We start from the raw sequence: 16,146 nt of genomic DNA, 5'->3' as shown, positions 1-16,146 counted from the left end.
ATGTTCTCTTTCAGCCACACGGACGAACTGAAATTTGAACAAAGGAATAAAAGGGTATGCAGAGAAAGCAATAGAGTTCAAGAGACCTAAAAACTGAAAAACTATTCCCAGGCAACGCTATCAGCGAGCCCACATGACACACAGTGACACACGTGTGGGATGTCAAACTTTGTGTCATTGTGTGTCACTGGGACTCTTCAATTTACAGTCTCTTGCTCACCGCGGATAGTCCGCGGGTAGTGCGAGGATTTCCCGAAGCCATAAGGATACATCGAAAAATCGAATACCGCCGGCCTGCTTCTCGGGTAGTCCGCGGTGAGTCCAAGACTGTAAATCTAAGAGCCCCACTGAGTGTAACGTGTGCCATGTGTCATGTGTGTCACGTGTCATGACACTCATGACATATAACACGTTGTGAGTTTTGTGCACCTTCACAATCTTCAGAAAACTTCGTCATCAAAATGTGCGGAAACGTTTGTTAAAATTTTCTTTCTCTCTTGCGTTATTACTATTATTAGTATTATTCTGTCGTGATTTATTAGTAAAGCTGTTCTTGTGAAACCGTAGTTTTGACGACCATTATTGTTTAAAGTTTCATAGCAGGTTTCTAAGAAAAATGCGGACATTTAATGCATCGCTCTTTTTACAGTAACGACGATCACCACTCCCTTTGTAGTGACCCGCATTAAAATTGCCTTTGTAACTGTCCAGCCTTTCGTCACAGGCAGCGTTACAAATGGACTCGTGGCATAAAAACCACCCATCTTTGCGGTTTGGTCTTGAAGAAATGCGCGTGGCTTAAAGAACACATAGCATTCTTTACACTTATTAAACTCTAATGTCACTACGTCTTTTGAAAGCACGCACAAATTTCTTTATTGTATCCTCAGGCGCGGACGATTGATTTTATTTTTCAATTAAACGTCACGTTCGATTATAACACTGTTATTTATTCTGGCATATCTTGCTTTAGCTAGTTGTTTTCATACGGCCTCTGAAACAATTCCGTATGTTTGTTTCAGAAGAAACAGAGCGCATACTGAGCATGACGAAACCCACAGTGATTTTCTGCGATGTTGAAAGCGCGGCTACCGTGGATCTGGCCTGCAATAACGCAGCGTCTGTCAAGGTATGTCAAATATCTGTTCCACATTGGTATCGGGAGCAAAATGTCTCATCACTGTTTTCATCAGGACTCATGCAGACCTCACTCACAATTTTTATATATATATATATATATATATATATATATATATGTATATATATATATATATATATATATATATATATATATATATATAGGGAGTAGTAGAACTTTGAAGATGGTAGAGAACACAAGAGAAGAAAAACTTCGAACAAGGTAAAAGCACGATTGTGGCCTACGTTTCAGCAAAGAGAACTTGCTTTTCCCCTGAGGAAAGCACGTTCTCTTTGCTGAAACGTAGGCCACAATCGTGCTTTCACCTTGTTCGAAGTTTTTCTTCTCTGATGTATATATATATATATATATATATATATATATATACACAAAAATGGTTTCGACCACGGTAAAAAAAGAGAACAGATTTAAAGATTCAATAACGTTTCGGCCGAGGGACCGGCCTTCGTCAGATACAGTGATGACATTGTCGTACAGCTTATATATGTTTCAAAACTACAAATCAGCTACAGCAGTCGAATGAGGAAAGGGAAGAAAAGGAAAGAGGCAAACACGAGATACAGGCGCTTGTCTAAAGCATTACATAGACGCTATGGTGCCCAGAATTATCAATAAAGGTTTTCTGCACGATGTGTGTGCTTATACAAAAGCAAGGCTATCTTTACAGGGTTGTCTCTATAAACACCAAGAACAGAGCAACGACCCTTAACAGTGATAACATGAACAATTGCCTATGAATATTCAGTTCAACAGAAGAACTCAGTGTTATAACATTACTGCGTGTTCAGGCAGCTTAATTTCCCCTGACTTTCGTTTAAACCAGATACTAAGGTGTTAAATTTGTAAATTAGGAATGACTCGCGCACTTCTATATCATGGTGGGTACGAAAACCAGACTGAAGGATGGTGGCTTTGATATGATCAAAGGAATGGCCTGTAACGTTCACGTGTTTGGATAGCGGAAGATGCGGAAGGGAGGTTACATGTGCCCTGTGGTTATTGAAACGCAGTCTAAACGATAGCGCCGTTTGACCAATGTATTGCAGGTTGCAAAGAGAACATTCTAACATATAGATTACGTTTTCACTGTCACAGCAAAGATCGCTATTTATTTTTAGGCAGTACTTCGAGGCTGAACTGGTAACCGATCGGGTAGTAGTCATGTGTGCGCAAACCTTGCAACGGGGCTTGTTGCAAGGATGGCACCCAGATGGAGCCACACGTGTGGTTTTTGATGAAGTTAGAATATCACGAAGGTTTCTAGCTCTGCGGTATACTACTCGTGGCGGTTCGGGAAAAATTTCTTGCAGCCGATCACTCTGCTTGAGAATATTGTAGTGTTTACTTAAAATGTTCCTAATGTTAGGCATTGACGCGTTGTACGTAACCACGAGGTTAGTTTTTTCGGGGGGTGAAGGCCGGGCTTGAATATCGAGGAGGTCATTGCGGTCAAGAGCATCGGCGCGCCTAAATGCATCGTCAAGAATTTCGGCAGGGTACTTTTGTTTAGTGAGGGCGTCGCGAAGTTGTAGGCAGTTGGACTCGAAGTCAGATTGCTTAGAACAAACTCTTTTGAAACGGATGGCTTGACTATACGGGATACTAGTTTTGCAATGCTTAGGGTGGCTACTGTCAAAATGGAGGTACTGTTGCCTGTCGGTTGGCTTGCGGTAAATTTTAGTCCCGATTTCACCGTTATCTACAGTCAAAGTAACGTCAAGAAAATTGATGGTTGACTGGGAAAAAGAATGGGAAAATGAAATAGAAGGGTGAGCCTGATTAAAATCATTAATGAAAGACAAAAGAGCGGCCTCACCGTGTGTCCAAATTAAAAAGATGTCGTCAATGAAGCGTTTATAGTACAGAGGTTTAAGAGCACAACCGGCTAGAAATTCGTTCTCAAGCAAGCCCATGAAGATATTAGCGTAGTTAAGACCAATGGCGGTGCCCATTGATGTACCACTAACCTGAACGTAATGGATTCCATTGAATTCAAAATTGTTTAGCTCTAATATCAGGCGCAAAAGAGTAGCTAAAGTTTGGCTGTCCAAGGTCTTATTTATATCTGATATCTCGTATGCTAGTAGTACAGATCGGATGCCGTCGGTATGCGGTATGTTAGTATACAGAGACGCCACGTCTAAGGTAACCAAGAGGGCGCCTTCGGGGACCTCAACAGAAGTGATATCAGTTCAGAAATGATTGTTGTCTTTAACGTATGAAGACACCGTTAAAGACACCAATCATTTCTTAACTGATATCACTTCTGTTGAGGTCCCCGAAGGCGCCCTCTTGGTTACCTTAGACGTGGCGTCTCTGTATACTAACATACCGCATACCGACGGCATCCGATCTGTACTACTAGCATACGAGATATCAGATATCAATAAGACCTTGGACAGCCAAACTTTAGCTACTCTTTTGCGCCTGATATTAGAGCTAAACAATTTTGAATTCAATGGAATCCATTACGTTCAGGTTAGTGGTACATCAATGGGCACCGCCATTGGTCCTAACTACGCTAATATCTTCATGGGCTTGCTTGAGAACGAATTTCTAGCCGGTTGTGCTCTTAAACCTCTGTACTATAAACGCTTCATTGACGACATCTTCTTAATTTGGACACACGGCGAGGCCGCTCTTTTGTCTTTCATTAATGATTTTAATCAGGCTCACCCTTCTATTTCATTTTCCCATTCTTTTTCCCAGTCAACCATCAATTTTCTTGACGTTACTTTGACTGTAGATAACGGTGAAATCGGGACTAAAATTTACCGAAAGCCAACCGACAGGCAACAGTACCTCCATTTTGACAGTAGCCACCCTAAGCATTGCAAAACTAGTATCCCGTATAGTCAAGCCATCCGTTTCAAAAGAGTTTGTTCTAAGCAATCTGACTTCGAGTCCAACTGCCTACAACTTCGCGACGCCCTCACTAAACAAAAGTACCCCGCCGAAATTCTTGACGATGCATTTAGGCGCGCCGATGCTCTTGACCGCAATGACCTCCTCGATATTCAAGCCCGGCCTTCACCCCCCAAAAAAACTAACCTCGTGGTTACGTACAACGCGTCAATGCCTAACATTAGGAACATTTTAAGTAAACACTACAATATTCTCAAGCAGAGTGATCGGCTGCAAGAAATTTTTCCCGAACCGCCACGAGTAGTATACCGCAGAGCTAGAAACCTTCGTGATATTCTAACTTCATCAAAAACCACACGTGTGGCTCCATCTGGGTGCCATCCTTGCAACAAGCCCCGTTGCAAGGTTTGCGCACACATGGCTACTACCCGATCGGTTACGAGTTCAGCCTCGAAGTACTGCCTAAAAATAAATAGCGATCTTTGCTGTGACAGTGAAAACGTAATCTATATGTTAGAATGTTCTCTTTGCAACCTGCAACACATTGGTCAAACGGCGCTATCGTTTAGACTGCGTTTCAATAACCACAGGGCACATGTAACCTCCCTTCCGCATCTTCCGCTATCCAAACACGTGAACGTTACAGGCCATTCCTTTGATCATATCAAAGCCACCATCCTTCAGTCTGGTTTTCGTACCCACCATGATAGAGAAGTGCGCGAGTCATTCCTAATTTACAAATTTAACACCTTAGTATCTGGTTTAAACGAAAGTCAGGGGAAATTAAGCTGCCTGAACACGCAGTAATGTTATAACACTGAGTTCTACTGTTGAACTGAATATTCATAGGCAATTGTTCATGTTATCACTGTTAAGGGTCGTTGCTCTGTTCTTGGTGTTTATAGAGACAACCCTGTAAAGATAGCCTTGCTTTTGTATAAGCACACACATCGTGCAGAAAACCTTTATTGATAATTCTGGGCACCATAGCGTCTATGTAATGCTTTAGACAAGCGCCTGTATCTCGTGTTTGCCTCTTTCCTTTTCTTCCCTTTCCTCATTCGACTGCTGTAGCTGATTTGTAGTTTTGAAACATATATAAGCTGTACGACAATGTCATCACTGTATCTGACGAAGGCCGGTCCCTCGGCCGAAACGTTATTAAATCTGTTGTCTTTTTTTACCGTGGTCGAATTCATTTTTGTGTATATTCTACCGGCGTCCAGGAAAACTTTGTTGCTGTATATATATATATATATATATATATATATATATATATATATATATATATATATATATATATATATATATATATATGTATATATATATATATATATATATATATATATATATATATATATATATATATATATATATATATATATATATATATATATATATATATATTGTAAGTAATGAGTCGGATACACAGCAAGAACAATAGCAAACAAGGTTTACTTACGTAGCGGAGACGGGACTTGCCTTCATCAGAGTACAGTTACATGATTTTGCTGTCACAAACATTTGGAACACATTTCTTATATAGCTTTGCAGAAAACTGTGAGAAGGAGCGGAAGATGTTTCGGAAACGGAGAGTATGCATGCAGTCGGGCTACGCCTATGTTACAACAACAACAACAAAAAAAGGGGGGGGAGGGGGGAGCGAGAGAGAGAAAGGGGTCGTGTTAACAAAGCAGCGTTCAAGGTTGCACCATGACGGGGCAACGTACGCGGCGTGGGCTGCAAGTTCAGGCAATGCGGGAAACTGGATAATCGCGGTTTCAATAGGAAGGGAAGAGGATACAGTAAAGTATTCAGTGGCTGGGAAGACTGGTTGGGGCAAAAGCGAAGATGGGTATGCCCCCCGCCACAAAAGAGCATTTCACAGAAGCTAGCAACTGAACAGGAAATAGGTAGGGTCTAGGGATCACAAAGGGTTAAACATTCCTAAGTGGTGGTGGGAACGAGGCCTCCTTCCCAAGGACAAATGGCATTGTTGTGCCGCATTAGGCTAATAAAGCTGCTGTATTTGAAGCGTTTCTGCGAATTCTGATGGGAAACTCAAGGGTAGGATTAATGAACATAGTTATAAAATTATGAGGCCGCCAATTTTAATCGAGGGATAAGCATGTTAGTTCTCCGTAACTTTCATTAATCCCAAGTGTCGCTGAGCCAAACTTATAAATGAGATAAGATTCCCGAACCTCGCGGTCGTTGTGCATTTTGAAGGCGGATTCTAAAATTGTTGCTTTAAGATGTTCGAATGCATGCCCGGGACTGTTCACATGTCCTGACAGGGGCAAATAAGGGCAGCTTTTTGCATGAGAGTCTGGAAACAAAAACTCACACAGAGCACGAAAAGATAAGGTAAGTAGAGACAGACAAACGAGAAAGACATTAAAAATAAGAATAAAAGTTTACTGACGCTTCAGGAAGAGGACTTCCTTTCTTCAGAGTAGACGGGCTGAAGATGATGATGATTTCTTCAGGTGTGCCTGAGTTTCTACCGCGCAGATTATTGCGAAAATGTCCTAATTACACCGGCAATATTTTGGCGAGGTCTTCTATAGATAAACTTCGTGTTCAAGAAGTTCGAAATGTTTTTTTTACGCTGGGTGCTTGAATCCGACAGACAGACGGACACACAGACAGACAGACAGACCGACACACAGACAGACAGACAGACAGACACACAGACAGACAGACACACAGACAGACAGACAGACAGACAGACAGACAGACAGACAGACAGACAGACAGACTGGCGCAAAGCAGAGCGTTTAAGTAAGCAAAAAAGACTACAGTCTGAAAACCAGATACGAAGGGAGATCGCACACTCTCCGTAATTTCCATTCTACCACGTATTTGCCCAAGATAGAACACTGTTGGTTCCTGTGGGCAGAGTACAGAAACATTCACGTGGCGAACAAATCACGTGGTGCCTTATAATTCAGGTCTAGATTCGTCGTAAGCATTGTGAAGTTGAAAACGGCGGTAAATTCAAATGAGACGAATACAACGGGAGCATATAAATACTGAAGATTGCACCGAAGCACAATTTTCGAGATTGGAGAGGAACCCCCTACACACATTGTCGTGCAGGTGCGGGTGACAACGGGTCTTTACGATGGCATGGTGGATTTCTCCAAACTGAAGGAGACGCCACGGAGCAAGTACAAGCAACCTCCGTGCGCAAGCCCCCAAGACGTTTTTACCGTGTTTATGTCCAGTGGTACAACCGGTCTCCCGAAAGCGGCACTACTAACCCACTACAATTTCATCGCTGAAATCGTGACTTTTGGGTGAGTTATATTTCTTTCTCGAACTAACGAAACGAATCAAGTCAAAGAGAAACGTCAGGGTATAATGCTTCTGTTTAATTACATTTGTGTGAACAGTGTAACTTTTTCTACAACTTTTTTCATTATAAGGCGGAAGCGTTCGTCAGAAAGAATTCTTAAATACTTAATTGGTGTACTATCGTACTGAAGCCACAATCACAGAGTAAAAAAACAGGCTTATCTCTGGGCGTTTACTTAGACAAAAGTTACATTCACTTTCCTTCCGCATAGGCATTTTAATAAAGGCTGTGTCCCTGACTGTCCCCAAAGCTAGAAATATTTGCTCTACTTAAGTGCTTCGACGGAGTTATATTTCGTGAACGTTCCTGAATGTTCGAGCACCACTAAGGACTTCACGAACGTTTGCCTATAATTATAGTGAGGAACGAGGCATCGGTCATTGTAGCTTCCAATCGGAGATTTTTAGTCACAAATTTACTCTCCCAAAGTAGGCTATCAAAATAGCCGCTAGGCTTCCAATTGTAAATAAGGCGAAAGCTTCAGTTAATGTGGAAAGATTACTAAAGCCACCAGGTCTCCTTACCCTTTCGTGTATGTGTGACCTGCTTATAAGACTGTGCGCGTAAATTCTGTGATATTTCTAATGAAACCGAAACGTAACGATATCATTTTTAATACACTTACAGAACTATAAGACATTGATCAGCCTTTAAGCTCCACAAAGTATAGTCGTCTGAATGAGAACGGAGCCTAAACTCCGTATTTTGGGTACCCAATGCTACAGCCAGGCTACTGCCTTTCTTATGCGTCTTGAGCCTTGGCCAGACGCGAAGCGTTCCCACAAGGCATTTAAAGCTGTGCTGACATTTCTGCGCAGCAGCATCCTCTCAGAGATATTGTAGTTGAAGCCCGACCGGCTTAACTTTAACACATGCACAGTATCGGTATAGGCATCTTCTATACATAGCCATTTATTTATTTCTCCGCCATCTTCATCTCTCTCGTCCTCTATCCACGCTCTTTCCTCCCCTTTCCCTTCCCACACACAGAATAGCTGGCTAGATATACTACCATCAGGCCGACCTTTTTGTGTTTTTTCATTTCAATAAAACTCCTCTCTCTTGAGCAACACGTACGCGTCACGCACTGTACCTCTTTTACATTTATTAATTGCTATCCATTGTTGAACGACAAAAACTTCTATATGCAGACTCAGAGCCTCGTTTCCTGTTCAGGTACATTTTAAATACTGCAGTTAATGATTTCATTTAGGGAAGCCGCAGATCCTGACTCCAAAAATGTAACTGCGAATAGTTCGGCCGGGACTATCTGTTGGCCCCTATATTGAAAGCGAAGCTTCAAGCGAAGTTTATGTGTCTGCGGTTCCATTTATTTTTCATGTCATAGAAAATACTCAAGAGGCTCCATGCCCGTTCAAGGAGCGAGGCGTCTATTGCGCTAGGCGCTGTAAAAAGAATGTTGCCGTGCGTGCCCACTTACATGCTAGGACCACTGCGGTCGCACGGCCTTCAATACATGATTTGGACCTAAAGCTTATACATCTTATGCGGCGGACGCGTCCCTTTCGGTTCATGTGCTTCGCCTTGAGTCATATCATGCACGAGGTTTTTTTAGAGTGCTATTGGCGGTGAGAGCGACCACGGGCGGCGCTGTGAAGCGCGTCTCCGTGCGTCGGCTTTGGGATTCTCGCATTTGTCGTCTTCTTCACTCTCCCTGCTGTTTCTTGGCGCCCAGTTGACTTTTTGTGCGCCTACACACCAGATTTTGCGTGTACGTAACTTCGTATCATAATAAAAGGCTTAAAATTGCATACACTAGGTGAAGGCGTGATTTAAAGTGCGGTTTATGATACCGCTCCGTAAAAAAAAAAAAACATTGCCGGCGTCGCCCCATCCCTTGCGAAGCCGGTCCTGTGCGGAGCGCGAGCAGTCGGAATTAGGCGTCAGCTTCTTTATCCTGCAGTATTTCGAACAGAGGGATCAGCGATCTGTTAATAATTCCGACAACTGCGAAAATGCAAGAACAATACAAATTCCAGGCCTTCGGGGCTGTCAGCTTTGGCACAAGGCATTGCGATTCCCGGTTATCGTATGTGAGGTAAAACAGTTCTTGCGGCCTTGCCGAACGCTCGAAAGTATTGTATCGCATATATTTACGTTGTCATGGCATGCACGTATGCCGACGTGCACATTAGCCGCAAAAATGTAGGTTGAGTTCCAAAGAACCTAATGTCCATAGGCGTGTGCTGGATTTATGCCAGTCTTCAAGCCCGTATGGAGGCTTACTCATCAAAACAAGTCACGCGTACGGTACAAATACAGTAACACTATGTTAAGACCTGGAGTGATATTTCCGTACATTTCCCACGGCCATATCTTCCCAATATTCACATATGCGTTATATACATAGCTTGCATGTGACGTACCCACAGCCCTTTCTGGAGTACCGCTCTCCGCTTTCCCAGTGCTACTCGAGACCGGAGGGGGAGATAAGTGCACGGCCTTCCACCGTGCAAGCGGTCCTCCAAGATGGCCGCTACAGTGACGTCAGTGCAAGCTATGTATTAAAACTGCACTCAGGAAGAAGTGGGGGAGGTGAAGGAGGAGACGGAGAAAACTTTAATGTAAAATCGAGTGGGTAATCGGCAGGCGTCCTCAGCCAGGACAAGACAGTAAGAATAATTTTCTTCAATTCATGGAACGCCTTTACGTATAGGCCAGGATTTGTTCTTTACGCCTAAAAAAATTCGAAAAGAATGAAGAGCTGCTTGGACATATCCATCGGTTCAGATTCTTGTTATACTGGAAACCCGAGCGTATACTATTTATTACTTTTGTTAACGAGTATATGACGCCTGCAACACCGTAATCATGTAATAACTGTTCGGTTTGAAACTCGGTTCGTTGTGATAGCGATGGTTACCATAGAATTTCGGGGAACAAAATCCGCATTCCTGTACCCTGGACAACGTATTCGCCGTTTAGCCGTGGCGTAGCACGCAGTGGATATGCACATTCTTGTACGCAGCCATAGCGAAAGGCAATTTGTGAAGAATGTACGTATGCCTTGCAGCCTCAAGAAAATATCCACACGAACATTATGACCCTCCCGAACATCCCCAAACCTCCTAATAAGGCGTTTGTGACTGTGCAGAAAACTGAATGCGGTGGTCACAGAAAAACATTTATCTGATATAAGTCAACAACAACGAAAGAAATATAAAAAAGCCGTTTTATTTACTGCTGCACGAGGCACATGTAGGGCCCCGTTGCTTGGTGCGTAGCATTAGACTGTTGAGGCTTCGTAAGAGCATCTCAAAATATTTTAGGGAGGCCTGCGAATTTTCAATACTTATCCAGGAGCTCTGAGCACTGAACCTCGCAAATAAGCAACAAAGGACAAGTTACAGATGGTCGTCTGACCGATGCTATGAAGAAAGTTGTTCTCTCTGCTCGTGTGTTGAAAACTTGTGAGGGATGCACTTTTAAATTATTCAGATGTGTCAGAACCTGGCTAAATAACTACATTACTGGAAATACACTTTTTAATTCACCTAAGATCAAAAAGGGCGATTTTTAGCGCAGGCCCTGCTGCCTCTCACAAGCGTAGTGCAGCAGACGACAGCGGCGCGAGTCCCTAAGCAGAGGTCAGAGTCAGGGGGCGCCACTCAAACATCTCACCGCCAATAGGGGCCGAACCAGGAGACCGTTGTATGGCACCACCGTCGCTTGAGCGCACAGCGCCGCCCGTGGCGAACCACTCTTGAGTGGAATGCCGGGTGCGGTCAGGGCAGCGTAATTGTGCCTGGCTCTCCGTCGTCGTGCTGCCGTGCGGCTTGCAAAGCATAGATAACCACAAGGACTTACTCAGATCGGTAAACGTTTAGTGTGCAGGCGACCTTTACGAGGCAGTCCACGTGTATGATTTAAGCCCATACTAATTCAAAATCGCAGACGACGCTCAATGCGCCAAGTTAGATGTCGAGCTGGAAGTGCAAGTCCATTCCTTCGTGCAAATGTTTCATGCAGTATTGTTTCCTGCGGGCAGTTTGGGCCATCGAGGAACGTATTTCAGCTAAATGCTCCTCAAAATAAGGCGACGGCAGCAGATCCAAGTATATGCTGCAGCGCTCGCCTTTGTCGGTTGATGAACGGCGTCGTGCACGAGCGAAAGACAAAGTTGGGGGTAACCTTCTAAGATTTACCCCAAAACAAAAAGGCTGAGGGAGACGCTACGTAAGGTCATTACTGACGGTGCAAACGTTGTTAATTTCACAGAAATACGTTTATAATAGCCATCCGGATGGGTTTGAGAATAAAAAATATCCAGAAATTCAGAAAATCGTCTACTGATGCTTAGAATTGCCATCCCGATTGTCTGAAGTGTGATTTCTTTGCAGGCAATTATGTCTTTTTTTTAACTTCTGGCTGAGCAATTATCTGAATTTACGGCATTTTTGAGTAAATTAAAGGTGTTACACGGTTGGCCATTTTCGCTATTCTTTTGTATTATTCTTGTTTGTGGCTTTTCAAAATTCTGTTCGACCACCTACCTCCATTTACGCTATTATGTCGACTAAAGCTAGAGCTCCTTCGGAACTTGCAATATCGGGGAAATGCTGGGCGTTGCAGGGTTCGCCGTTTTTACCATTTTTTTTAAATCTTTTGCCATTTATTGAGTTTTAAAATAAATCCCGCCGAATATCTTTATTTACGAGATTATGAGGATTAGAAGTAGGACTTTCGCGAAATATGCATTATTGTGGAAATTCAGGGCGTTACACAATTCGCCATTTTCGCGGTTTTTTCTATTTTTGTTTTTTCAAAATCCTGCTCAATCATTTCTGCTATTATAACGATTAAACGTGGAACTTCCGAGAAATCTGCATTTCTGTGCAACTGCAAGGAGTTCACCTGTTCGCCATTTTCGCTATTCTTTTTTTTTTCGGTTTTTCAAACTTTGTTCGACCTATTATATCTATTTACGCTATAGTAAGGATTAAAGGTGGGAATTGCGCAAAATCTGCATTTTTGTGGAAATGCAGGACGTTGCACCATCCTGTTTTTTCATTTTTCTGATTTTTAGGTTTTTTCAAAATTCGGTTCGACCCGTTATCCCCATTTACGCTATTATAATGATTACAATTAGAACTTCAACGAAATCTATCTTATTGTGGAAATGCAGGGCGTTACACGGTTCGCCATTTTCGCTATTTTGTTATTTTTGCACCTCGGGCTCTGTACCTAGAAGCGAACTGTTTTGGCTCTCGATGAAATGACCACTCCAAACGCGGGAGCCCCGCTTCAGCTCTCAGGCTCCCATGCTGTCACTTATGGAAACAGAATGCACAATGCTCACGGCTACAGAAAGAAACTGTAGACTGCCGCGACGTTTCCAGGGCCACACGGTAATCGAACTCACACATGATTGCATTTCTTTTCAAAGCCCACGTGTCGAGGTATCCCAACATTACAGTTGGTGTAAAAACCGTAGTCATTTGAAACAAGTGAAAGCAATTTAACCTAGTAGAAAGAAATACTAATACGTACTAATAATTTTATTCGTACTCTAATCGGGAGGAGCCAGGCGTACAGCGCCGCAAAGAGCGCCAATATCAATGAGGCCCATACCCAACCTCAGAAACTTCAGACGAATTTACGTAGTCGTTAGTGCATTGAACAACTCAACCCATCTGCCTAGACTTCGTTTCACCGTACATATCCATTCACAACCCCGCCTTAACATTAAAATCACCTAAGCAAACACGACAAAAATAATGGAAGGCTGCGTAGTCCAATGCGCCGGCCCATTCCAGTAACGAGAGAAGTGCCGGGTGGTGGCGCCATCCTTCCAGCTGTCCGGTCCCTATACACATATCGTACCCTCTCGAAGATTTCACGCCAATTTTCAACCCCTGTACACCACTTTTGATAGGAACTGTACTTGTTAGTGATAGGCCAAACATCACCCGCATGCACAGATAATCTAGGATATCTGCTTTGAAAGAGATTGTCGTTAATGCTCCGAGGAAATAACCTGTGCACGTGCCACTTTGCCTTTGAGCCCCTAAATGGTCCTTCCTTCTGGGAACTTTATTCGAGTTGCACTTAGTTATTCTATTTCCACTCATTTTCCACACGACGCTCATTCGCGTTTCTTTCCTCTAACTGCAAGCTAAAACAAGCTGCATAAATAGTGATCCTTGGTAAGTGCATTAGGCAGCAGTGAAGGCTGCACATAAAACGATTCGGCCACGGGATGAAGACCGAACTGATAACGTACAACTCACACTAACATGCCCGCCTCACTAAGTTAAAGGAGTACTGACGCAAAATTTTTATGTTACGTTTTTTTCGCTGCTATGCGTGCCTACCAGCCCACTAATCACAGAATGACAGATTAGACGGTCGAGCGCAGCCTAAACATTCATTTACGGCGTCGTTTATTCGTGCCAGTTTCGGTTTCGACTGAAAAACGCCGAGCGGCCGCCATGACAGCATGTATAACATGACGTCACCATTCTTGCCGTATCGCTGCCTCTCTGGAAGCGCGCGCGAGCGAGCGCACGCGCGCGCCCAGGCCGGCCGAGGTTTTCGCCGTCCCCACAGGCCCGGGCAGCATGACGTCAGTCCCAAAACCATGACGTCTACACACTCCCGAGCAGTGCGCGCCAACCACAGCCACCGCGTCGGCTTCGTCACGGGAGCCCCGACGTCGGCAGTTTGGGGCACGTAGCAGATGATGTCACGTCGGCCCGCTCTGGGCTTTCTCATGCGGGCGAAGATTAAAATGGATTTTAAATATGTTTCGCTGAACGGTTGCTGTTGAAACTTGCTCGGAGATATCTCCTGATAAAAAGGAAGCGTTTTACATAGTTATCTCAGCTTTGAAATTTCGTGTCAGTACTCCTTTAAAACACTCAGGAATACTTTCCCTCAGTTCTACTCTGCCCAGTGAGAACATAAGCAGAAAATGTGTTGAGAACAACACTCAGCGAAGTTTTGGTTGCTGCACTATTAAAGACGATAGTCTTTCTTGGGCTACTTAAACCCATAAATTTTGGTCTGTCTGTATGTCTGTCTGTCCGTCTGTCTGTCTGTGACTCGATTCAGCCACCCAGCCAAAGTAAAACAATGCCTGCGCAATAGTCTTATATAGTCACAGCTAAATGTACCCGTCTAAGTCCGGTGTAATGTTCATACTTGTCAACATTGTTGAAGAAGAACAAGACATTACGCAAATATAAGACAAGAAATTAATACAGAAGTGATATTTGCAGTGTTCCTTTATAAACAATAATACACGCTTGACTTTTGCGAAATTATATACTTCATCAACTGCAGAAAAAAAATTCACTCCGCCGTCGCCTGCTGTCACCCGCGCCAGTATAGCTTCTGGCGCCATTTTAAGAAATCAACCAGCAACAGTTACGAAAGGTTCCACTAGATAGGTTCCACGTTCTGCTTGCAACGCGCGTGGAGTAGGGAAACGCGGTTCTACAAACGTTGAAGTAGGGCGCCTCGATTCACGCGCGTCTTCGCCGTACGGCAGCGTTGGCATCGGGACACCCGGTTTGGAGCAGTGGAACGCGGGAGATTTAAAATGATTTAAGCAAACCTTTGGCGCATTTACCTTAGGAGGAGCGCGACGCAACAGGAACAACATGAGAGGTGAGCGGAAAAGTGAAGGGAGGCATTTACTTGAGAAAAGTCGTTAAAGACTATCGTCTTTTGACGACATTTGCACCGAAAGGAGCAGATACGCGGCCATTTTTTTTTTTTTTTACAAACCCTGCTTTGCGAAGGGAGGCGGCGGCTGTCGACTTGTGGGTTAATTTCGTTTGAGACGTAGAGTTGAAAAGCAATTAACCTTGTTGGCAAACGTATCCTTGCAGGTATAAGAACCCAGGAGTACAAAAGGGTCACGTGTTTCTCGCATACTTGCCTGTCATGCACGCCTCATCATTCTGGCTCTGTTTCTTGATGATGAGTCACTTTGTGGAGATTATAATTATGGCAAGTATGGACTTGTCATCAGTTCTTCCAAACATCGAGAAGTACAAGGTATGAGGCAATTCACAATACGTGCGTTTGATAAGCTACCCACCCAGTATGTTGCAGCATAACATGTCTTCTGGTTTGCTTACCTATTTGTTATGTTACCGGGAGCCGGCCGTGCCCAGCTATCTTATCTGTGTTCGAAGTGAAGCACGTGTTTCCTTCCCTAGTTTTTGTATGCCGCACAGGCCGCCTTATCTGATAGAGAAACGGTGTTGCTTTGCTGTCACTATCCTGGAGTTTTCTGGGATAGTCGAAAATGTTCTGCATTTTAATTGTTGTTTCTGGTAACCAGGGCACCAGAGATAAACGAGCGGAAACCAAACGCCTCGGCATTTGATTCGCCTACGCTTATCTGTGCACGTCACTCACTGCTTCTTCGTCGATTATGTCTTCTTTGAAGGGACTCTGCAACGCTTGCGATCAGCGCTTTCACTCTTTCCTTCGCGTTTGGAGACATTGCGAACGCTATAGCTATCGGTGCACGAAGCGGCACTGCGTGATTCGCTCATCGCAACAGATCCGCCTTCCGTTTGTGCTTTGATTTTGTGTCTTTATTTTAAAAAGGCTATGGAGTACGTTATTTGCTGCAACTGAAGGAGAGCCGGCTAATAGCAACTACACCGCTGTAATGACGTAACTACAGCGGTCGCAGAACGCCAAAACCGGGAGAAGGAGGAGCAATAAACTTTGTTGAATCTCAATCCGACTCCGTGTGTGGAGGCAGACCAGTGGGGAGACT

At 43.7% G+C, this 16,146-nt stretch overlaps 1 protein-coding gene across 1 annotated transcript in view; it reads left to right on the top strand.

Annotated features, from left to right (window-relative positions):
- The window catches only part of LOC144157881 (uncharacterized), a 67,252-nt gene that overhangs the window by 32,323 nt on the left and 18,783 nt on the right, over positions 1-16,146 (top strand). Inside the window, exons 4-6 of the mRNA XM_077688598.1 lie at positions 1,023-1,129; positions 7,127-7,326; positions 15,242-15,410. Of these exons, the coding sequence (XP_077544724.1) occupies positions 1,023-1,129; positions 7,127-7,326; positions 15,242-15,410 (476 nt within the window). The remainder of the gene's footprint in view (positions 1-1,022; positions 1,130-7,126; positions 7,327-15,241; positions 15,411-16,146) is intronic.

Source organism: Haemaphysalis longicornis, unplaced genomic scaffold, assembly GCF_048455015.1.
Source record: "Haemaphysalis longicornis isolate Haplotype H1 unplaced genomic scaffold, Haemaphysalis longicornis Haplotype H1 scaffold_10, whole genome shotgun sequence".
NCBI classification, from domain to species: domain Eukaryota; kingdom Metazoa; phylum Arthropoda; class Arachnida; order Ixodida; family Ixodidae; genus Haemaphysalis; species Haemaphysalis longicornis.
The sequence above is the reverse complement of the archived record's forward strand: the minus strand, read 5'-3'. Positions and strand labels throughout refer to the sequence as shown.